At 33.6% G+C, this 24,456-nt stretch overlaps 1 protein-coding gene across 4 annotated transcripts in view; it reads right to left on the bottom strand.

The window, feature by feature from the left end:
• Window positions 1–2,542: 2,542 nt before the first annotated feature.
• LOC149080263 (caspase-1-like) overlaps window positions 2,543–24,456 on the bottom strand; it is a 56,190-nt gene continuing 34,276 nt past the window's right edge. For all 4 annotated transcript variants that reach the window (XM_089239375.1, XM_089239378.1, XM_089239376.1 and 1 more), the window contains 4 exons: window positions 19,869–20,024; window positions 16,359–16,493; window positions 8,695–8,794; window positions 2,543–3,602 (listed from right to left, as the gene is read on the bottom strand). In XM_089239375.1, coding sequence (XP_089095501.1) covers window positions 3,407–3,602; window positions 8,695–8,794; window positions 16,359–16,493; window positions 19,869–20,024 — 587 coding nt within the window. In that variant the 3' untranslated portion in view covers window positions 2,543–3,406. The remainder of the gene's footprint in view (window positions 3,603–8,694; window positions 8,795–16,358; window positions 16,494–19,868; window positions 20,025–24,456) is intronic.

Genomic DNA, 24,456 nt, shown 5'->3' with positions numbered 1-24,456 from the left:
CTATGCCAACATTCTACATATTTTTTTTTTAATATTGACATAAGAATAATGTCTTTTAAGATTTGTAGGCCTTCTTTGAATAGGGATCTTGCGCACTCGGGCACCGTTTTTCTACCCGTCTAGCAAGGAGCAATTAGAAAAAAAAAGTACAGTATTCTCCACACTGGGAAACCATGTATTTTGGTTAATACATGTCCGTTTCCCGCCTCATCAGACTTTCCTAATAGTGCAACGCATGTATCAACCAAAAAATTATAACCACACCACACATTCACACACAACTGAACACCTTCCGGTTCTAGATACCCAGGCCCAGAATGAATCAGGTGCGAAAGCAGGGCCGCAACTAGGAACAAATATTTGCTCTGTTGCCCGGAGCCAGGTTCCATTTTGGCACCCAACTCCTCGTAATTTTTATCGGAAAAAAGTGTAAACTCAACGCTCTTAGCTGTCGGGAGCCAAACTCCTCCTGCTCTCTCTTAGTTACGGCTCTGTGCGTAAGATGCGGCCACACCTGGCCGCAAAAAGGAATTACCTTTTTTACCTTTTCAAAAAACTAATGAGGACTTTTTGTAGAAGAACCAATTTGATATTTTTTCAATGACTGATTGGAAAACAGATTCCAATCATAAACCCCCTGTCAATTCTGTTTACGAACTAAGGAAGAAGGCAAAAAATATATTGTTCCATTTCAGGGACGGGCTCAAGTTTTTCGCTGCCCTGCTGGGCAAAAACAGCTTTTGAGACCTCTAAACCAGGGTTTCTCCACCCCCCCCCCCAGATATTATGAATTTTCGTAGCAAAAAACAATCTTCCCCCCCCCCCCTCCCACGAGAATATCTTCCGTACGCTACTTCCCTACCCCAGTATTCCAAACGGCATCTTATCACTTGTTTTCTTTGTCCGCATCAGTAAACTCTCCACATAATGATCTGAAAGAACTTAAATACCTGTTTGAATAAAATAATACAATTTGCTAAACAAGTTATGAAAAATAGCTTGGCAAGTTATAAAAATGTGACTTGAAGGACCTGAGTTAAATAAGAAAAAAAATCTTAACTTTTTAATAAGTTATTTTTATGACTTGGACAACTTTTAGGATGATGGGTGACAATATTTGAAACCTTGTTTGTAACTGGAAGTTCCTGCTAAGACTAATGATTAAGGAATTGCAGGGTTCATACTCATTTTAGTAAAAAAATTTCCCTGACTTTTCCAGTCAAATTATAAAAAAATTCCAGGTTTTTTTTAAATCAAAAAATTGATATAAATTGATAAAAATTTAAAAAAATTAATTATATTATAAAATTATTTATATTAATTATAAAATTAATAATTTTAATTACAATATCATAATGACATCATAATCATAGATTTTTTTTACACGCATTTATGCTTTTCAAATACACCGGATGGAGAAAAAAATAGAACACAATTAAGAAATGAAAGATTTCCCTTTTCTGCAATTTCAATGCCCACAAGATTTAAGCCTTTATAGTCGCTTCCTTTGTGACATAATTAGTCAAAGATGTAGTTGGTTTCACAGCATCAAAATTCTTTACAGTTGGCTTGCACTTGCATAAGCGCTAGAACCGAGAAGTTTAGCAATCGGGGGTTGTTCACAGAACTCTGATTTAATATGCTTGACATGGTTCTGGATAACTTATCTGCCCATGTTGCGAGTTTTGCCACAAAGCTGCCACCATGCTTTATATGGGTCATTTTTGACTGCTTCGATCCAATCAGCCTACTGATGATCTGCCCACACAAGTTTTCTTACGACACATTGTTTTCAAATGAAAATACCCATGTGGAAATCAAAATGTACACGTGCATCATCCACCGTTCCTAACTGAAGTCAACTTACAAAATTATCGCAATTGAGCTTTGTACCCATGGCTTTCTATGATGCGTAGTTATGATGTTTCTTGGAAACACTAGAAAGAGTTACAATAAGGTCGTAGCAATATGCTTTTCCAAGCGGACTTACGAAATCCTTGTTCCTCCTCGGCAGTATCTATAGTTTTTTGCGATATTTTACGGATTATCAATATTTACGATGTTATCGGAATTCCCTTTTTTATCCCGACTGAATTTTTTTCTCTTTATTATTTTTTTTTATCAACCTTTTTTCCTGATCAGACGACAATCATGACAATTTTCCAGGTCGTTGTCTACAATTTCCAGGTTTTAAAACAAAAAAATGGGGCATTTTCTCTGATTTCCCTGACTTTTTTTAGTAAAAAATTTTTTCCCTGACTTTCCCTGGTTTTCCCTGACCTGTACAAACCCTGAATTGGCTATTGGACAACTTGTATGCAAGAAAATGAGAACAGATATTTTAGCTTTGATTTTGGAGCCAGAATTTCTATAAATAGTTGAATCTATACACAACTTCCATATAGATATCTAGAAATACATCATTGAAGTTTTATAATTTTTTTAGTAAGTTTTTCAAGTAATTTTTAGTAGTATTCCTGTTTGAATACAGGCTGCAACCAATTTGGCAACACCCAATGTTTGTTTTAATGTAAGTGCAAAATTTATCTGTCAAATCTGAGAACTTTATTAAAAGAAAAAGAATACAACTTACAATGAAAAAAAATTTAACAAGACTAAAAACTACTCCTAAGAAAGAGACTTTTTTCTGAATGTTATGCTCAGGTGAACTCGGAAAGAAAAGTCTTCTCGTCTTTGCCAGGAAGACTTTTCTTTCAGAGTCACCTGTTTTTCCTCTCTTTCCTGAGTAAAATAATTGAATTACCCATACTGTTGTTTGTCTCAGTTATGCCTTGAAATCTCCAAAAGAATGTAAGGCAGATGTGCATCTGGTCTATATTTATTATATATGCACATTGTCTGATAGCTTTCAGTCACCTGAATTCTTGAAAGTTACAATATTTCTTGGCATATCCATTGCTGTTCCCTATAAGCAGTGCACGCAAAATAACAAAATGCACCATAGGTGGATATGGCGTGTTGCTATTCCATGCACAGAAGAATTGAGTCTGCATGTAAAGATAGATGATAGAAAATTGGCTGCAAAACTCAAGTTCTTAAAAACACTTAGAGGGTTGTAGCGCTTATGCTAAATATTGGTTCTTAGCATTGAACCAGAGTTTATAATCAAATACAAATATTTGTTTTTACAATACAAGAAAATATTATTTACATGAAAGTTAAATTTTGTAATGAAAATTAAATTTTGTCCTAAAAAAGTGTAGCAGATAACCAAATCCTCGGGGGGGGGGGGGATTAAGAGAAAATTTTGCAAAAAATATAAAAAATAACTAATTGAACTATTTTCTTTTTTTACAATTTTGAAAATGTCTTGCTTCATGTAATATTTATCAAAAAAAAAATCTCATGAAAAACGTCGGCCTCTTCATTAGTCATTTTGGCATGCTCATCTCATTCTTTTGAGAATAACGTTCCAGTGCAAAGTACTATGTGTTATTGCCGTTTGATTCAATTGGGAAACTTTTTGTTTGACTCGCTTCATAATTAAGTCAATGTCTTCTTTTTCTCCCCATGATAAAAGTTCCTGGACAAGAGCAGAAATGAAAACACTTCCACTACACGGATCTCTATAACTGACATACCTGAAAAAAAATTCAAAACCATGAGCACCTTTTCAGGCATTTAATTCAAAGCAATAAAATTTCAACAGTTTCACTTTCCTGAAATATGGATTTAAAAATATTCCATCTTCAAAATATTCTGAAGTGCTTTTGAAATGAAAAAAAATATATCAATTCAAATTTGATGGCACTACTTGAAGTGCAACTTAATTTTATTGTTACAGCAAAACTTCTATTCTCTGTCTGTTTTCTATAAGTTTTGTGTGGTATATAGTATAGTGTTATTTTTCAGTGAAAAAAAAAGATTCTCTTACCCCCCCCCCCAGAATATCCTGTATATGCCTATGTGACTCCACATATGCACCTTGTAAACATTCCTCAGAGGAACATTTAATACATTAGTGCATATCAGAAAGTGTCAGGTGAATATTGAATTATTTCAATGATATCAATTATCTTGACAGCATCAGAAATTTGTTGGAGCTAAAAAATGTGATTCATGGACATATTTATAACATTCTGGCTAATTTGCTTCAAGCTGTGTAAAGAGCACAATATTGTGCTTTAACCCAGTCCCAGAAAAAGGGAGACATCACATTGAATATGTGCTTGAGTGAGGCAGAGCTGCTACAAGCAGTGAAGCAGAGTGCTGATCTCGACAGAGAAATCATAGTTGTTGTGTTGTCACATTGATATTGCAAAATTTCTATAAAGATTTAATGTTGGTTTGTTATGCAAATTTGTTATTTGTTTTTTCATTGGTTGTTTTAAAAATATTTTTTTTGAGATGGTCAGTCCCTGGAATTGGGCCATACCACACTTCCTTTTTCAGGTATGAATGTCCGGACACCTGATGATCAGGGCGCTTCAGTTCTTCCGTCTATAGTTGTAATCATTTGGTTAGCTAATCGACTCTTGGTGAGCTACCCATCTGGCTAAAATGCTGATGTCATAGTTCAATTCAATCACTCACTTGTGCAAAGGCACATCGCCGGCTGGTTTCAGAGCTTGTCGTCTCCTCGCTCAGTCTATATTGTGCTTTGAGGTAGCAAATAATTCACTTGCTGCCGATTGTTGGCTCCCGTTGACAGATTTCCTGACATGCCCGTCTGCCGCATCAGGTCCCACATCGAGATAGAAGGCCTCCACATGCTGCTTGTGGCATTAGTAAGTAGCCCATTTTCTCTCAGAAAATATTCAGGGAAAAAAATTCCCTGTTCATGCTAGTATCAACGCTGTGCAGAAAAGAAATTATCAGGCTCAGAATTGGCGATTTTTATGCCCCACATCCAATCACCATGCGGTATTTGTCATCGGATTGTGATCTTCACTCACTTCTCTCAAGGTCTATGACGTCACTCCTTACGTGAGCCGCATGTCGTTGTTCAACTGTTGCTACGCCATTGTGAATAGATTTTTCAACATGAAGAGGTAGACTAATGCTACGGGTATGAGAAGATTATTTAATGTTTCTGTTATATCGCTAATCTTTATTTAAATAATCTTGTTTCAAACATTAATAAATAAATTATTTTGTTCAACTAAAAAATCTTTCTTGAATTATTTGTCTCTCTCTCGATGCACCAAATTCTCCAGATCAGAACCTGGGTCATATGCAGGGTTACTGCAATAAAACAAGCCTTTTTGAATTTTGCCCTTTTTCCCCTGCATTTCCACCTTATCCATAAAACCTATGTTGCAATCACAAGTGCCCGTTTGGGAATGCATCTGTTGAGCTTGCGATGAGGCTGATTCATTGGCCAAGGCCTTAGGCACAGCAGTTTCAAGGGTCAATTCCGATTTGGTTAACAACCGCTTCTGTGAATAGCCCCATCGGCAATCCCCCAAATGAATTTATCACGCAATCTGTCCACCAAGGTTGCATTAAAACCTCAATTCCTGTCAAGGCGTCACAGTTCCGCAACGTAGTTATTTATCTTCTCTTCAGGTCAATGCATGAGTTTATGAAACAAATCTACAATAAATGACAGATTCTTTCGGACTGAAATTATTTTTTAGGGCAGTAATAAGGTCATCATAAAACTTATCTGCAACTGTAGCCAGCATATACCATGATCAAAGGTGCACATTTTAACTAGGGTGTATCAATCTAAAGCCTCAATGCAATTTGCCTCCAAAAAGTTAGTTAATTTTTCCTTGTAAAGATCCCACAAGGATCCAAAATGTCGAATTCACAGATTGATCCTATGCACGCCATAATTTTTTGGACTAGGAAGAGGGACAAGAGAGAAAAAAATCCTGAATGGCCAGAGAGCAACAAATTTGAACAATCTAAGTATCAGAAATATCCTCTAACCTTATCGGGTAGAAACACCTGAACTGAGACTAAACAAAAAGTCTATGGATTCGAGCAGCACTACCAAAACAATTTTGCAGGATTGAGCAGCATCACCAGAACAACAAAGTTGCATGATCTAATCAATATCTTGTCGCCATGTTTTTAAAAGCAGAAATGCGGTACTTAGAAGATTAATTTATTCGACATTTTGTAACATGATGCTGAACATTGAACAGTTAAAAAGACATTTCTTCATGAATGCCTAACACCATGGTGTTGAACAGAAAGGCAGAACTGAAGTGTGTGTCTGGGAGAGGAAGATCTTCCCTATATATAGATGTATCGATAACGTCATCAAGGCAGATCAATGTTGCTAGCATCCGATTTGCATACCGGATCGCAAAAATATTAAGAAAGATAATAAGAGGTATAAAAATAAAATAAAGAAAAGATATTAGGAAAAAAGCCCATAAAAGAAATGGTTGTCACAGCATAAATACAGCAACCCAAAGTTAGGAATAATGCAGAAAAATTAATTAAAATAACTAAAGGTGAATAACTAAATAAATATACGCTGCCCATAAAAACATGGTTGTAATTCATTTAAATATGAATAGCTTCTCAATTTAATCATTAATAATAAAATTTTGGTATAAAAAAAAACAAATAATACACTAACAAACAAAAGCTTTTTAGAAAAAAATTCACAGATTTTTAACTTCTTTAGGTATGTTTACTTTTTCAAAGAGAATTTACTCACATTACTAGTAGACATTTTAACCAGCAAAAATTTGCCCATTAATCATTTTTACCACAGTACCGCACCTTCATACAAACACAGTCATTTCTTCACTAAAGAGTTTTAGTAAAGAAATAAGAATGGAAATGGTTCTTGATTTCATTCCCATGTTTTCATTAACTGTTTGAAGTCCAATGTTACATAAATGCAACATAGTTTTTATTTGCAAAAATATCAAATAAAAATTGATTCAAAATTTTCCGGTTTTTATCATATATCTATAGATAGGTTTTCAAGAATTTTGAAATTTTAAATTTTTTGGGCATTTTTCCCCCATTTCGATAAAAATTTGCCAAAATTTCAATTTTAAAGTAAATTGAAAACTATTGTGTGTTTCTACCACTTAATATATCAATCGAAATAAATCAATTAGGCTCTTTGTACTGTTGCACATGAACAAGCTGTGTGCATTCAAAAATGCATATTCCATTTATGGAACATTGGTTTTTCAAGAGAGCGGGATTCTAGGGATATCTAATGTGTGGTGTGCTGCTTTGATTTTCCCGTCCGAACCACCAGGTGTTGTCGTCATTCGACATGTGTATGAGACAATTCTGGGTAATATGACACAGCGGAATGTGCATTCTGGGGTTGATTGTTTATATTGGGTGAGTACTTTTTTAATCTTGCATTTTTAGAAATGCATTTTTTTGCAAACCGCAGACTGATCAAACCGAGATCAGCAATCGTAGATACTCTTGGTATGTTCAGCTGTGTGTAAGTAACCATGCCAGAACGATATCTCACACTAGAAGTAGGATATTTAGAAATTCTTTCTGATTCTGAATTATAGGACATAGATCTATGCCAATTACCTGCTAATGAACTTGAGAACATCAAGAATGAAGAGGATATTGTTGAAAATGATCTGGTGGCAACAGTTTCAACTGATGTATGTAGAATGGTAGATATATTTTGCAACAACAAGGATGAAGTGTTCGAAATTCCCAAAGCGTGTTCTTCAAAAGATGTAAGGCAGAAGACAGGAGCAAAACGCGTAAGTGCAACACTCATGTGAAAATCTCAAGAAAAGGCAAGAGATGGTTTTGAGCAATCAAAGAAAAAATTTGCATGGGATAAAAAAAAAATTCTTTCAAGAACCCAATGAAAACTACAGCTATGGATCCAACTATAGCGTGTTGGATAATTCATTCAGAGTTGCGAGAAGCAGATTGTATTCCCATTTGGAATTCCAAAAAGAAGTGACAATGAGCCTTCTATGAATGAAAGAGAGGTTAACTATTCATCCAGGTCCACGTTGTCAACTGAAAAAAGATGCCAGGTCATCTGATGGCCATTATATTGTGTCTGCTAAGCAAGGACAGTGTGCAGTTTTCCAAAAAACATTACGTATAAATGCCACCAATGTGACAAACGGGTCCATCAAAGATGTTTTCTTTTTTATCACGGACATTAGAAAAAAAAATTAAATTTTCTGCACACAATTTTGTGGTAAAAAAACTGGTATGTGTTGTGAATTCAAATTTGTAGTAGAAAATAGAAAATTTTGTGTGATAACTGTACTCCAGAAATAAATAATTGTCAGAATATAGGTGATACCAATTTCTGCTTTCACCTCTCCCCAAGTGCCAATGTTCCATTTATGAAACTATTATTTTCCATCATGAAAAACAAAGAAAAAATTAATCTTAAAATTCCAAAGTTGATCTATGTTTCGGTATGTAAAATAACTTTGAATTCCGAATTTCAAAACAATAAGTGACTTTATTCATGGTTCGGCCTTTAAATGGTTAAGAAATCTCTAAAGTTTCGTAGCTTTCTGATGAATAATTATTGATGAAGATAGCTCAAAAGAGGAAAAAAAAAAAGAAATGAGCTCAGAAAATAAAAAAAAAGTGTGCTTGTATTAACTGAACATTTTACTTGTGACAACACGCAAAAAGCAATGCAATTAAATAGTGAACCAAACATTATTTTAAAAATGCTTGAATTAAGTTGTGCTGTTAATAAAAGAGTTCAACTTTAATAAGAGAAATGAGACAGACAAAAAATACCCAGGAACAGTTGAGAAAGCTTCATATACATCTCTTAGGGGTCCTTTTTCAGGCAGTCTATTTTTCCCTTTTGTCTTCACAATACAACTGGATGAAGATTCTAGCAAAGACATTAAAAAGTCAGTACTTTAATATCATCAATTAAAAGTTCAATTACACAGCAAGTAGGCTGCTGGCCTGATATAAAGCTCTCACTGGTCATATCCAGGCTGAAAGCCACCAGTTTGTGTAACTCTTACATTACAATACAATGAAAACGTGTTACAACAATAATCAATATAATGATTAATCTCTCTATATAACAATATTTTTTTAAATCCTATTTAAAATTACCTTTTCTTATCTGATGTAAAACTGCTCAAGACATACGTACACACAATATGATACTCTTACTACAAAATATTTCTCTACACATTAATATTTTTTAGAGATTTTAACAGGGTTCATACAAAATTTCCTAAATAAAAAAAAATTAAGGAGTTTTCAAGCAGTTTTTAAGGAGTCATGGCAAACTTCATAATTTAGAAGTTTTACAGCAAAAAAAAGGCTGGGCACATATGCTAATTTATTTTTTTTAATTTGCCAAACAAATTTTCCGTCTTCTCAAAAATATAGACGTAGAAGTGATTCAGAAATTACAACTTTTGATTTTTTACCCAGCATTATAAGAATTCAGAAAAATAATCAATCCACATACAGATAATAAATACTTTTCTGTTGTCACCAAAGTGTTCTAAAACCTTCAAGTTTCAGTCAAAAATATAACTCGTAACAGCATCACATAAATTATAAAAATTCCAAGTGATATTCATTCCCCCTCAATTATTTAAAATAAAAAAACCAAAGCTGACAAAGATTTTTTTTACAAAATTATTTATATTTGCAGCAACTCTTTATTTGCCTCTTTCTTAAAGTGGATCAACACATACACAAATTCTTTAAAATTAAGTTTTTCAATTTTTTTGGCATGATTTTTGCTGCCTTCTTGTTTTTCAGTTATACTCAGAAAGAAATTGTTGCAAAATAGGAGCAAATTTCAGGATATTTCAATACGATGTTTAGCGATTTAGCACTCGTTATTTGGCGACATTGGCGATTTAACACTCATTGTTTGGCGATATTGGCGATTTAACACTCATTATTTGGCGGACTAGCTCTTTTATTCATGAAGTGAATTTTTTCCCCACGAAACATCGGGATTTGACACAATGACGATCGACCAGTTATCTTTTTTTTAAAAAACGGAAACTGCGGTCGGTGGTTGAGAAACGCTGGACTAGAGTAAACCATCATCAGCTGCACGATCAAAGATACGATTGGGGTTTCACAATGAAAAGTCTGATGAGGGTCCGATAATTTGAATAAGGAGCTGCGGCTACAACAATCTGATTTTTGGAGACAAAATAGAGAGCGGGAACTTGCCAGGAAAATCCAACACACATCTAAATTCAACTTCAATCCTCCAAATTTTATAGAGGACTGAAAATACTCTTTCAAGTTTTGCGTAACTTTTTTTTCATAAAATAAAATACCTCTAAAAAAAATTTTAATACCCCTTAAAATTTGGAAAGGAGAGAAATTACACTCTAGGAAAATTATTTTCTCGGATAATTCAAAGTGCAACTATGGAAAATGAGAGGAAAGAGTGGTGCTGAAGTACGAAGAAATAAAACATGCTCTCTGGGAAAGAATCATTTCGTGGCACGTGAAAACAAAACTTTTTTTTTGCTCTTTTCCGAAAGTCTGGGAAATTAATGCCTTAACGTGTCATTGTACATACCATAGAGGAGAAACATAAGTATTTCTCTATTTCTCCTCTAAGGTGCATACAAGGCAGGTATAAAAGTATCTCGAGAAGTTTCCAAGTATACAAAAAAAATGAAAACAAGCGCTATTTGACGCTCAAACCTAATATTTCCATAGATACTATAGAGATGGTGGTAAATGTTGGGAGGGGGCCTCAGGCCCCATGGGACAGATACAAGTATAAGCCTATGGGAATATTTAATTACTTTATGAGTTATACAATTTTTGCATAGATAGAATTATTGGTTTTAAATTTTAATTTTACGTTCCAAAGAAGGGGGCATTTCTGGTTTTTTGAAATTAAAAACATTCTGTATAGTGACCGTTAACAATCATCAGGGCCAGGACTAGAGGGGGGTGGGCAACTACCCTTGGTGGCAAAAGTTAGGGGACTGCAGTTTTAGGAAAAGAACAGAAAAGCCAGACGTACTCCCATGTTAAGGAAACAAAGAACAATGTTATAAAATTATCTTTAATTTTAAAGTTGTGCAGGGCAGCAAAAATCCTAGTTACAGATCTATAATCATACCAAAAATTATGGCTCTTGTGATTACAATATTTACAAAAGATTAATTTTATTGACATGTTTATGCTACCTGTAAAAAAAAAGAATTAAGATTTGATTGGCAGAAATGATAACACTGGTCTACAAGGTTTTTCTAACAAGGAAAATTTAGCTGTTCTTAATTCATTATTAGGTGCTGATTCCAGATCTCACCTTAAAAAAATGGTCATCATGTCGCTTTTTGTTATATATGGTATTTAATTTCAAATATCTTTCAAAATTTTACATATTTAGGTGATATACATATGTGAAATGATACTAGAAATCATATATTTCCATTTTTTGTCATCTAAAACTTGGGAAATGGCAAAACTGATTTTATCTCTAATTGCAACTGGACTGTTTTTTTAATTGAAAGAGAAACACACTTTGTTTATATACAACCCTTTAGTCACAAAATGGAGCTAACTCAATGTCACAGATGCATTAATGTTCCAAATAAGTTTTGCTGCCACCACTTCACATAAATTGGGCTAATCAGAAGTGCACACAGGGGAAGGGAGAATGGAGGGCTCATACTTCTCCCAAAATGATCAAAAATTACAAATATTTATAAATATTTTTGTAAAAAATATAATATCAAGACTAAATATGAAAGACTAATAAAATACCTTTATCAGCTATTTTAATCAATTTCTGTTAACTTAAATTTTTTGAAGGTTAATAACTAAAAAAATGTATCTAAAAATTCCTTGTGAACCCCCCTCCTTAAACCCTTTGTGGCCCCTCCTAAGTAGATCCTGAGTGTGCCCCTGGGCCCTGGAACTGATGGAAAACACATTATGAAGGCTATGGACGAATCCGGCCCAGGTTTCTCGTACCTAAAAGAAAATTTTTGGAAATTAAATGAGACAAAATTAAAAAAAGGAGAATTTGTAAGTCCTCAAATAGCAAAACTATTGAGTGATTTTGTTTCCACATAGAACTTGCTACAGGGCAATCATTCACATTTGCAATGAAGGGATTTTTCAGAGAATCAAGGCAGGTGGGACCCTTTAATGATGAGTAATTGCTGTTGGTTTCTGCAGAATGAAGCCAACACGATACATAAGAGAGAGAAATGAATTATTTTTATAAAATACTGAAAAAATGAGTATAAATATTGTTTTGTGTTTATACATGTGCACTCTATGGATATTATAGTATGTATGTGTGTACGAGGAAAAAAATAAATTTTTTTGCTGTTTCATATATAATAATATATGAATATGATAACATAACTATCATAATAAATATTTTATAATTTGTTATTAAATATGTCACACACAATTATCTCCATTTCCAAGATGTGTTTTTCATAGTATATGTGTATTTCAAAAAATGATCATTGTGCATACCGAAAAAACCTGTACATGATGATTTTGGCATTCATTTTTGAATTCAGCATTTCAATTCTTTTGTTATTAAAAAAAGGTCAAAATTGTTTGAGGTTGATAATTTTACATTGGAATCAGGTACACATGTGTGTGTACCAAAGATTTTAACTTAAAAAAAACATTAAGAACATTTAAAACCATCAAAAATGAGGTACACATATGTGTGCCTCTCCAGCAAAGAGGATAAATAAAAATCGCATAAACGGGACTCCACTATACTGTGGTTTTATGCATTTCTTTTTTTCTGTGTACTGAACGCCACCTATGTGAGGAATATTGCAATACAATCCTGGAGTGTGTTCTGTCGCTATTGAATCTCAAATGTTTGTAAAAATTAGAGGGGGGAAGGTAGGAATGGCATCTTCCATCTTTGAGGAATATGTTGGTGACAGACCCTTGCTTTGATGAAGTTAGCCAATGGTCACTCACAAGCAGGGACATAATTATAAACCTATACCATAAAAAACTACCAACCAAGACCTGGGATGTCATTTGTTAAGGTCTTTTAGGAAGAGCTGAGTTTTGGGTAAGATGAAATTAGAGACAGTTGAAACTGAGAATTTCATATTTGCAAGTGGATGTCTAAAATTACTTGTTCAGATTTTATTTTTTACTGAATATTTATTTTTTATCTCATTAGTGTTATTGTTTTCTTGTTATCACTGAAAAGGGACGGAAAGTACTATCTCCCACATTTGATTATCGGAAAAAATAGGTAGAAATATTTTCTTATCAAAAATTCGTACTGGAACAAAGATAGAAATTTCATCTTGTTAATATTGGAAGAAAGAAAGTACTATCTCCTGCAGCTAAACATTATAGAAAAGATAAAAAAATTTTCTTTTATTTCATTTGTGTAAAGATCGTGTTTGTACTCAAGCAGAAATGTTTCTTTAGTACCTGATTAAGCAAGATTATTGAATACTGGCTCCAGCGGAGACCCATATGCGAAGACCTCTGGATCATCAAGATTTTCAGAGTTGTGCAACCAGAACCACAACTAGTGAAGGGGGAATCTGGTACCCATTTGCTGTACCAGAAAGGGTGACGAATTAATATTTTTTCTGTTGAAAATAACAAGGGGGCACCAAAACAGATACAGGCCCCGGGTGACAGAATAATTTTTTTACTTTTTACTGCGGTCCTGTGGGCAATTATCATCTAAACAAAAAATTTCATTTTTTTTTATATTTGCATTGTTTATTTTTATTAATTTTTTGAAAAATCAGTTAATCCTCAACTTCTATAGTATATATCGATGTTCCACTATTATTTTAAAATTCATATACTTATTTTTAAATAGTTTTATCATAATGAAGAAAATATAACCTCTTAAAATTTATTCAAAAATTTTCATTTGTATACAGATATATTTTTTTCCATTGTGTCATGTTTGATAAATTGACCTGTGTTTCCAATGTGTTAGGTCATGTAGAGCCATTGATGATTAGACTGCCCCGCAGAGCTGAACTAAACATGAACATTTCTTTAATACAAAAAAACTCTGGAACCCCCAGGTTTCTGCAGAGCACTAATTGGACAGCCATGGTCTGAAATGATCTGAATCGGTATTTTCGAACTTTTTGCAGCTATGGCTCTACAAGCTTTTGAAAATTTCTTGCTCTGTATGTTCAACACCCCTCAATATTTTTTTTAAGAGAGAGAGTCTGAGCTTCTAATACTACCACTTTGGGAAACACGGGTACCAATGATGTTCATAACAACTCAATTTTCAACATACAAGCCACTACAATATACACTAATTGTATTTCATTTTTACATCACCATATCGAAAGCAAATTAATATCCCATAGAATCCCTTGATATACTAAAGCAGTAGATCAAGGCATCTCAGCTGCCCCCCCCCCCCCATAAAGAAGTGTGAACTTGTCATCCATCTTTGAGCAAAAAACAGGCTTGCTGCTCCAAGTAATATCTCGGAAATCATTGAAAAGAAACAAAATAGTTAACAACGTAACGACAATACTGACTTCCCACTTTTGCTCAAAAAATGGCAGATGAGTCAACCTGGTATTTCAAGGAGCTCTAAAGCGAATGTTTCAAACCTAAAAAAAAGGGTTTCATGTTATTATTTATCTTTTATTTTAAATGTATCCCATCCAAACTAATCTATGAAATCAACTGCCAAACTAAGCACAGCACAAACTTAATGATTCTCACAATTTATAGGAGTGTCTTAAAAACATGTCAGGGAAAAGAGTGACTGCTTTTCACTTTTTTTTTTACCCATGCTGACGAGTATCTATATTGTCTCAGGAGTACAGCGATTCACCAAATAATGGATTTTTTTTGGACATCAGTATCACAGAACGATAATATTTATTTAAATATGTAACATAAATATAAAGAATGTTTTTTCAAATTACATTTGAACAAAGCAATGTGCACATGGGCAGTACGTCAACTTAGTATATAAAAAACTACTAAATCTACAAAAAGTAATGAAAGTCATACAAAAGAATAAGTGGTAGTGACTTAATTCTTTGGCTACTTGACAGCACACCAACTCCGGTCATATATCACCATACAGCAATTCCAACCAGTGGAGTTAGGTAGGAAATGAAGGCGCCATCTATCAGTGCTTATCGCAGGCTTAGTAGGTAAAGAACTTGATCTGATGTTCTTTGACCAAATTTGACCTGTGGACCTTGACAGAAACCTTCATAGCGGAAGATAAGCATCTTACCACTGCACCACTCAGGTTAATTCTTTGGTTGGGCAAAGTCGGAGATATGCTTCTACCCCCTCCCCATATGAAAAAAAATTTTTTTTTTTTTTTTTTTCATTACTGTCATGAAAATTAGATGGCATTCAAACTCAGACAATGCATAGATTTGATATAATTGAAGAAAAATAATAATCACAGTACAAGCAAACCTGTCATAAAATAGGGAAACAATGGAGGAAAAAAATTTAGCATATACGGGGTGATTATAAAAAAACTATCCCGACATATGGGCCCCTAACTATCATACCATTCACAGAAACTGAATGAAATTTTGGCATAAGGTATTTTGATGTATGCGCTCGAGAATGATATGGAAAACAACAGTGTCACTCTAACAGTTACGGTTACAGTGAGAAAATTTCGAAAATATCAAATGGCAACACCAATTTTTTTGTATTGGAATGCGATCTCCATACTGAAAAACACTAAATAGCGTTGGAATGGCACCTGTAGCACGAAAATCCCCGAAGCTAGGCAAGGAAAAAGTAAAAAGGACTTTGCCGTGCACTAGAGCATTAATTTTCGTTTCATACGTCACACCGTTTCTTCGGCTGAGATCCCAGCCTGATTACTCCTCCACAAGGTCATGTGGAAAATTTGTGAAACACAATAAAATGCTTTATTTTATGCTGCTTCTCTGTCCTTATTGGTTGTCTTCACTTTTAGCTTATCTACCGCCGGTGATTTTCATGCTACAGTTGCCGTTCGAACGCTATTTAGGGTTTTTCACAATGGAGATCACATTCCAATACAAAAAACTTGGTGTTGCCATTTGATATTTTCGAAATTTTCTCACTGTAACCGTAACTGTTAGAGTGACACTGTTGTTTTCCATATCATTCTTGAGCGCATACATCAAAATACCTTATGCCAAAATTTCATTCAGTTTCTGTGAATGGTATGATAGTTAGGGGCCCATATGTCGGGATAGTTTTTTTATAATCACCCTGTATTTGAACACCATTCATACATCATTTTAAAAATTTCATTTAAAAAAGAAATCCAAATCACCTGAGAATGATTGAGCAGTCCACTAAAGCCATCCAAAAGTGATGGGGAGTTTAAGGATTAATGAAACATGTAATTAAGCTATTCAATCCTTCAAATTAAATGATTACTTAAATAATTAATAATTGAATAGTCCATAAAGTTTTATTGTGTCACAAACCTGGCCTTTCATATTCTTGACAAGCTTGAACAAAAAATAGTTTTGGCTTTCCATAAAAAGTCATGCATGTGTTAGCCACCATATCAATGAGTTCAGAAATTTGCACTTCTAAACCATCAGAACCATAAATTATATCTGTTGTAAGAAAACAAAAAGTACCAACCATTTCATGTTATCTAAAAAGTTTATAAGCATGATATTCATGATAAAACACAACATATTCTGAAAACTACACTCAAATAAATGGAGGATCAGAAGCCAATCAGTGCAAGTTAATTTTCTGAAAATGACTTTAGTATTGCAAGTGCCTTTTCACTATTAAAACTTTCAGTTGCCAAAGAATTCAAGTTGCTGTCTTTATATTGAAACAGCAGATAGCACCTTTTATACTGACCACTGAATAAAAATAATCCTTTAATCTCATTTTTAATGTTTATTAACTTACGCTAATTGGCTTCTGAGCCCTCCAAATGAACAGTTCCTAGAAGTTCAGCATGGCATGCAAATTTGCAAATTGAGAAGTCTTTATGAAATCAGTTTGGTAACTGATTTGAATGACGAAAATTTTTAATATTCCTCTAACTTTTACAAGCCCATTTTCAGAACTAAAATCAAACTACACACAAAATTTTGCGGGTCACAATTTTTCTAAAATAAACGTTTCAAAATTATGTTATATAGCAAAATTGCATAAAGTGACATACCTGTATGTTATGATGATTAGGACTATAAATATTAATCTTTTGCATCTCACATATTTATCATGTTAAATGCTTTTTCATAAAAATCTGGTTTCATTGGAGAGAATGTGTGAATAAGACTACAAAATTGGAAGGCTTCTGGATATATTGAAAGCATTGGCACCTATGCGTTCTTATTATGTATTTATATTGATTATGTATACAGGGTGAATCCAACCTATTCTGACGAATGAATAGTGATAGACAAGCCTAAGTGGATCATGAAACACCCCACCAACCCTGTGCTATCTCAAATGGTTTCCGAGTTATGATGGAATCGATTATGGAAAAAATATGTGTAAAGTATTAAAAAATCTACATTTTGAAGTTTCTAAGAGACGTACGTGCAAACTAACCACATATTTGGAAAGAACGAAAAAAATCCTATAAGGTGACACTATTTCCATCAAAATATCTGGATTTATTAGCGAGCTACAAGTGCTGAAAGATTAGTAAAGTTCAAATTCGAATTGGTGCCGAAATTTTTCATTGCCAATTACACCTTTCTAGCTACAATCAATCAAATTCATAAAAAGCTTGTTCATTGCACCAGCTTTCAAAACAGCCTACAATAAACCACATCATTGTTTTGGTTCAGGAGAAATTTAGCCTTTTGTTCGAAATACATCACTGAAATCAACATTTATCTCGAAGTAGATATTTAACGAAAATTTAGAATTGGTGGTTACAGATTTCGGCAACAATTCGATTTTGCAGAAAAAATCATATAAGGTGACATTACAGGATCATCGAAATATACAGGATATCTGTATTGAATGGTGTGCTACAATCGCTGAGAAGTGATTGGTGAAGTGAAAAAAATTTTGTTTGTTTGTTTGTGTGTGCATGCATGTGAGAATTGTCGCCAAAACCTACTAAAATTACTTTGACAAATATTGATTTCAGTGATGTATTGCAAACAAAAGGCTAAATTTCTTCTGGACAAGACCATCGATATGGTTTTTTGTAGATTCTTTCAAAAGCTGGTACAATGCACAAGTTTTTGGTAGATTTGGCCAACTGTAGCTAGAAGGGTGTTCGCTTAATTGACTATGAAAAATTTTGGTCACAATTTGATTTTGAACTTCTCCAATCTTTCAGCGCTTGTAGCTTGCCAATACATAATAATGTCATCTTACAGGATTTTTTTTGTTCTTTTTAAATATGTGCTTAGTTTGCATGTAGGTCTTTTAGACACTTCACAAATGCTGGTTATTTCAGACTTGACACATATTTTTTCCATAATCAATTATCCACCATAACTCAAAACTGTTTGAGATAGGAAAGGGTTAGTGGGGTGTTTCATGATCCACTTGGGCTCGTCTATCACCCCCTTTCATTTGGCCGAATAGGTCGGATTCACCCTGTACAGTATGAGAATAAAACAATCAATTTCTAGCGCCTGAAATAAGACCTATAAAGATGTTTGATTTTGGAAATTTCCAAATATTGTGTGAATACGGGTTAAACAGCTTACAAAATCTCAGGAATGATTTGCCACTATGATTATAACATAGAATCTAGCCTTTCTCTTTAAGTGGGATACCTCCCGAAATTTTGGGCTCTGAAGTAAGGAAATACGTTTAAATGGACCTGCAATCCAGTGCACAGAGAGCAAATTTACTGTCAATGACACATTAATGACAAAAACTGGAGGCTATATAACTGCACCATCTCATGTGTTTAAAATTATTTGTCATGAGAGACTTGTGTTGTGAATGGAGTGATGGAAGCATTTCAGCTTTTGTGATGTTAATTTACCATATAAGAAATTCACTCCACCATGACTAAAGAAGTTTCACTTAAAAAAAAATTGTTCAAAAAATGGTGAGGATGTGTGGTGTGCTTGGAAACATTTATATACATCTTTTGTTTCACTCATTATTTTTTTTATATAAAGTTGATCAGCTTTGACTCTTGAAATGTATTATGTACACAGGGTACATAAAAAAGACCTTAAACAATTTGCAAACAGAAACAGAGCAACAACTTTGAAATTTAGATAACCGCATAGTAAAGTGACCATGCTGGATCAGATACAACAAACAGCAGCAAACAAAATAATGGGGGTAAATATTAAACTTTTATACAGGCCCCCAATAAACATCAAATTTATTTTTCTCTCTCTCTATATTATACCAAAGGAAATTTATCCCATAACATTTGAAGGAAAATTTGCAGAAATATTGATAGTTTAAATTCTTGAATTTTTTTTTTTACATGCTAAAATAATCAAGTCTCAAAATAAATAGAGAGATGGTCCTTAAAGTCTTGAAAATTTATCACCATCCTGTGTTTCCAGTCCGATATAACATTTCTTTTTCAGAACTCTATGAATTTGCAATCACATCTTATGTAATTGGTTAAGATTAATGGAATCTCAAAGAAAAAAAAACTATCAAAAGAAAATCAAAGGATCTGATTTTTTTTCCAAAAAAAATACTTGAAGAATAAAAAGTTTCTATAATATTAAGGTGATTGATCTAAGTCCATAGTTTAGTGTGACCATTTATATAGATACTACAGAAAATCCATAACAGTTGGCAAGTGTGCATAAAGACAAAAATGGGGATGGGTGGACATCACAGTCAAATGCATTCTCTTGTACAAGCCTCCTCCTTGGCCAACAATATTGTAAAAATAAATAAAAAATGAGGGCATCCAGCAAATTGTTGTCAAAAAGTGGCTAAAACAGTGATTCTCAAATGGTAGGCCAGGATATAAAGTAAATCAAAACAATCCAATACATCCAAAATAAAGTTTTGCTCACCAGCTTGACCATGAGACAGGAGACAAGCTACAAAGATGTCATAACCTTGATTATTTCCACATATATTTTTAAAATAATCTTTGATTTCGAAAGACTTTAAATTATTGAAAACTTCTGTTTTAAAACCAAATCTTCTCCAAACATTTTTGAGGTTATCTGAAAGAAAAGATTATTTCAAATGAAAATACATTTAAAGTATTAAGTATAAATTAGATAACTCTTTTTATTTCCATATGCACAATTTTTTTCATCTGCTAATACATTGTATTGTTTTGAAGAGAAATAATCTATATACAAAAAATATATACCAAGTCATACATGACAAACATGCAAAACAGACTTTTCATTGAAATTTCAACTGTCGATATAGAATGCTTCACCACTGTACTAATGAAACGTTTTTCAACAAATTTGGACAATGTATTATTTAGATTCCAACAAAAACGAGTTGCCATAGCTGGCATTTTCTATTACATTCCAGGAGAGAAAAGATGAATAGGGGAGTCCATTGTTGAACTGTTTCTAACAGAGATGAATTCTTTGAGCATGCAACCTTTCCTTTAGCTCTTTTGTGCTACTTGCTTATTAAAATTGATGTCTACTTGTCAATTAGAACTTGTCTAAATTGACCACACAAAAACTCTGATCTACTGATCAGGAGAATTTATACCATACACATTATTTAAATCTAGGATTATATTTTTCAAACATTGTGGACACTTTAGCTAGGTAATCACTTTACCAGGTTCTACTGTACATACATAGATCCACTTTCATCAAAAAAGCACAGATTGCAACACAAACTTGATTTTAACTTTAGAGTAGCATTTCATAAACATGTGAGCTATAAAATGTTCTATTGCATACACCACCAGTATTGATGATCTGATGATCTTTAGTTGCAATTGTTTCAAGTCATCTGATAACATCTGATAAAATTAACATTTCATTGCAATTGATTAAATTACAGAAATGCTTCATAAAAATTCCTTGTAATTTTTTTCAAGCAATATTTCATACTCTTTTTCAAACCTCTTAATCCTTTTTATTGAAATTTTTTCAGTATAATCCTATCAACATCTTTAAATGATATTCAGAATTGATATAATAATTTTGAAATTCAGAAAAAGTATCATTTTCATACATTGGAATTTTTATTGGCATTGAAGCAATAGGCACGTTAATATTATTTGGTAGTGCATAATAAAAAAAAAAGAGAAACAAGTGCATTTGATGCTCATTATAATGACTCTCATAATTTTAAAAACAGAAGTTATATCCAAACGTTGTTACATCCTATCAAAAGGTTGAAAGAAAAGAAAATTCACACACACATGAGAATTACATATTTGGAAGGAATAAAAAATTATATTATTCCTTTTGTTATAATGTAAATACTAGCAATTAAAATGTATCAAGTTAGAAAATAATAATATTGTATGCACGCACTTATGTACATGCAATTTAAGGTCCGAGTCCAATTCAGGTCAAAAGCATTGCGCTTATTTCAGGCAGCTATGTTGATTGTATGTGAACAAGAAAATGCTAATTGTCAATATGAAATATAAGTCCCCCTGTCTGTATATTCTCTCCTTATGAGAAGAAAAATCATTCATTATGAATGCCTATTAGACGAAAGGTCCTTATGTCGTGGGTGGTCAGAACCTTTTGTAAAATTTGTGCTGTATTATTACCATTAATTTTTCAAATTACCTGTGCATTGGTTTCATTGTGTTTACACGCAGTGGCATTGGAGCTGGGAGTGTGTGTGTGTTGTGGGTACTCTATCATCCATGATAATATGTGGCCAGGGTCCGAGCACCGACAGCATTTATTCAAAAATTAAAATTTCCTATGTAAAGCTCAAGATGAGCACCCACAGGTTTGAAACACTTCTGACGCCCGTTTGCAAGGATATTTTTCACACCTGGGAATAGGGTCACTTCCCACTGTTTTGAACCTGAAAAATAAACCTGTGGACTACAAGTCACAAATAGGTAGTCCGATTTTGTTTTTGAACACAACTATTGCCACATACCATGTTTTTTCACTCCAATTTGAGATTATTTGGAAACTTCTTTTGCAAAAAACATATATAATTTTGTTTATTTGATGAGATAGAACTGTACACATACATAATATGCATGTATACATCAATGATAGTGAGGGTGAGATAAAAAAAAACCAGCTAACTTAACATCTACTTTGGGTCAACATGTTAATGGACACTCCAGAGTTATGGAGATTCCACTATTTACTGACATGAAGGCCCCGACTTACTTTAAAATTTTTTAACACTGTGGCAGATGACTAAAATTGAGGAAAGAACAACACCAATGCTTTTTAGAGATCAAACAAGTGTTTCTGTAGTGTTTATTTTGATTACAAACAAGGTGCAGGAATGCCCAAATCTTAACAGTGGCTTGATAATATGCATATGAGACAAGGTTGTCACTGTTGCTTACAATGGTTGTGAAAAATAATGAGTCGCTCAAGGTATTTAAAACTGCATATAGTAGAATCTCACTATAACAGACTTCGCTTATAACCGACAGAGCTAAAGAGTTGCAAATTTTTTATCTGACGAGTATAAAACTCGTTCTAAGTATCTAAAAAAGTATTAACTCGCTTTAACAGGCGATTAAACATTGACCATTGCTTTACATAATAAGTTTACATTACAGAAATAACGCTGAGTTGAAACCACTGAAATTGATGAAATTTGGTCAGATGTTTTGTTTTATGACGTAAAGACTAACTAAGAAAGGGTTTTTCAAAGTTCAAACCCTAAGGGGGATTAAAAGAGATTTCAAAGTTAACATAGAGAAATCATGGAGAACCGAAACTGCTAAAACTATATTACGACAGGCACGGAAACTGGCTGAAGGAGATATTGATGTTTCAGGAAAGGAAAATTCATCTCTGCCCTCACGGGGACTCGAACCCGGTCTCTCGTTTGCCAGACGAGTGCTCTAACAATTCATGAATTTTCTAAGTAGGTTTTTTTTCAAAATTCAACCTATAAGGGGGATCATAAGGAGAAGGGTTCAAATGTAACAGAGAAATCATGACAAGCCAAAACCACTGGAGCTGTATGCATGAAATTTGGTCAGAAGTTTCGTTTTATGATGTAAGACTAAGCAACAAGGGTTTTTTAAAATTTGACAACTAAGTAGGGTCATAAAGGGGTTAAAAGGTAACAGAGAATTCACGCTGAGCCAAAACCACTGAAATTCATGAAATGTATCAGGAGTTCTATTTCATGACATAGAAACTAGCTAAGGAAGTGTTTTTCCAAATTCAACCCCTAAGGTGTTCAAAGGTAACATTCATGAAATTTGGTCAGTGGTTTTATTTCATGGCGTAAAGACTCACTAAGAAAGATTTTTATTTTTTTTCAAAATTTTACCCCTAAGGGGGGGTCATATGGAGAAATGACAGCGAGTCAAAACCGCTAAAACTATAAATATAGAATTTGGTCAGTATTATTGCATTGTAATGTAGAGACTCACATCAAGAAGGGATTTTTCAAAATTCACTTTCCCCCTAAGAAGGATGGGGGTTCATAGTTTATATGGAGGCAATTATCACTAAGCCGAAATTGCAACGGCGATAAATGTGAAATTTAGTCAATATTAAATTTTATAATGTTGATACCCAATAAGACGCGATTTCTGAAAATTCATCCCCCAAGGGTGTCATGAGGGGGTGAAATGGTATATGGGGAAATCATCACCAAGCAATTTTCAGATGATCAAATCCACGCGAGCGAAGTCAAGGGTAACAGCTGTAATAAATTATAGTTGATACCCTATATCAAGTAAAATGAATAAAATATTTTCTCCATAAAAAAAATTATGCTAATAAATATTTTATTACACAGTATTTTGTATATATTGTATCTACTGTATTTTAGTCACAAATAATAATCACTTATAGCCTATATGAAGTGGTGCTGTGACAACTGTGAAATTGTTTTGTAGTGTGAGAACTGTTGTACTTTGTACACAGTACTGTTTATACTGAGTTGAAACTGCGAAATAAATGTGTTAAAATCTATTTGTGCCACTTTTATTTGGCAAATTAAAAAGTGTTAACACATTACATACTTGGTGCACAAAAATAAAATGTTACTTATACAATTTTTTTACATACGAGTTTTTCAACCGGTGTGCCCTGAGATATTTGAAGGTGTACCGAAAAAAATGTTTAACATATATAACTATTCTATAAGGTTTTCGCGGCCATCATTTGATAAAAATTGTTTTTTCGGGTTCGAAGACCGTCGTCCGTTTGAGTTTGTTCTCAACATTTCCCCCACACTAGTGGTTGGCATCATCAGGAGAATTGATAAACTGGATCAAAGTCAAGTTTTCCGGAGTCTCAGGTTGTATTTATGCATATAAGTGGCTTGAACTACACTATTGTTTTGCGATTGGTCAGTTGATTCTATAGCCGGCAGCGTATTGTAAACAGTTGTTATGCTGGTAGAACCTGATTGGCCGAGAGATGTGGAGTTATCTGATTGGCTGTTGTCATCATTCTGTTGCTGGACCTTGAAGGGGAAGGTTCTTGTTCTTCTGAGAGC

Source organism: Pholcus phalangioides, unplaced genomic scaffold (genome assembly GCF_987345545.1).
Source record: "Pholcus phalangioides strain wild (caught in Gottingen) unplaced genomic scaffold, Ppha-v1.0 ptg000011l_1, whole genome shotgun sequence".
NCBI classification, from domain to species: Eukaryota; Metazoa; Arthropoda; class Arachnida; order Araneae; family Pholcidae; genus Pholcus; species Pholcus phalangioides.
This window is presented reverse-complemented; position numbering and strand designations above follow the sequence as displayed.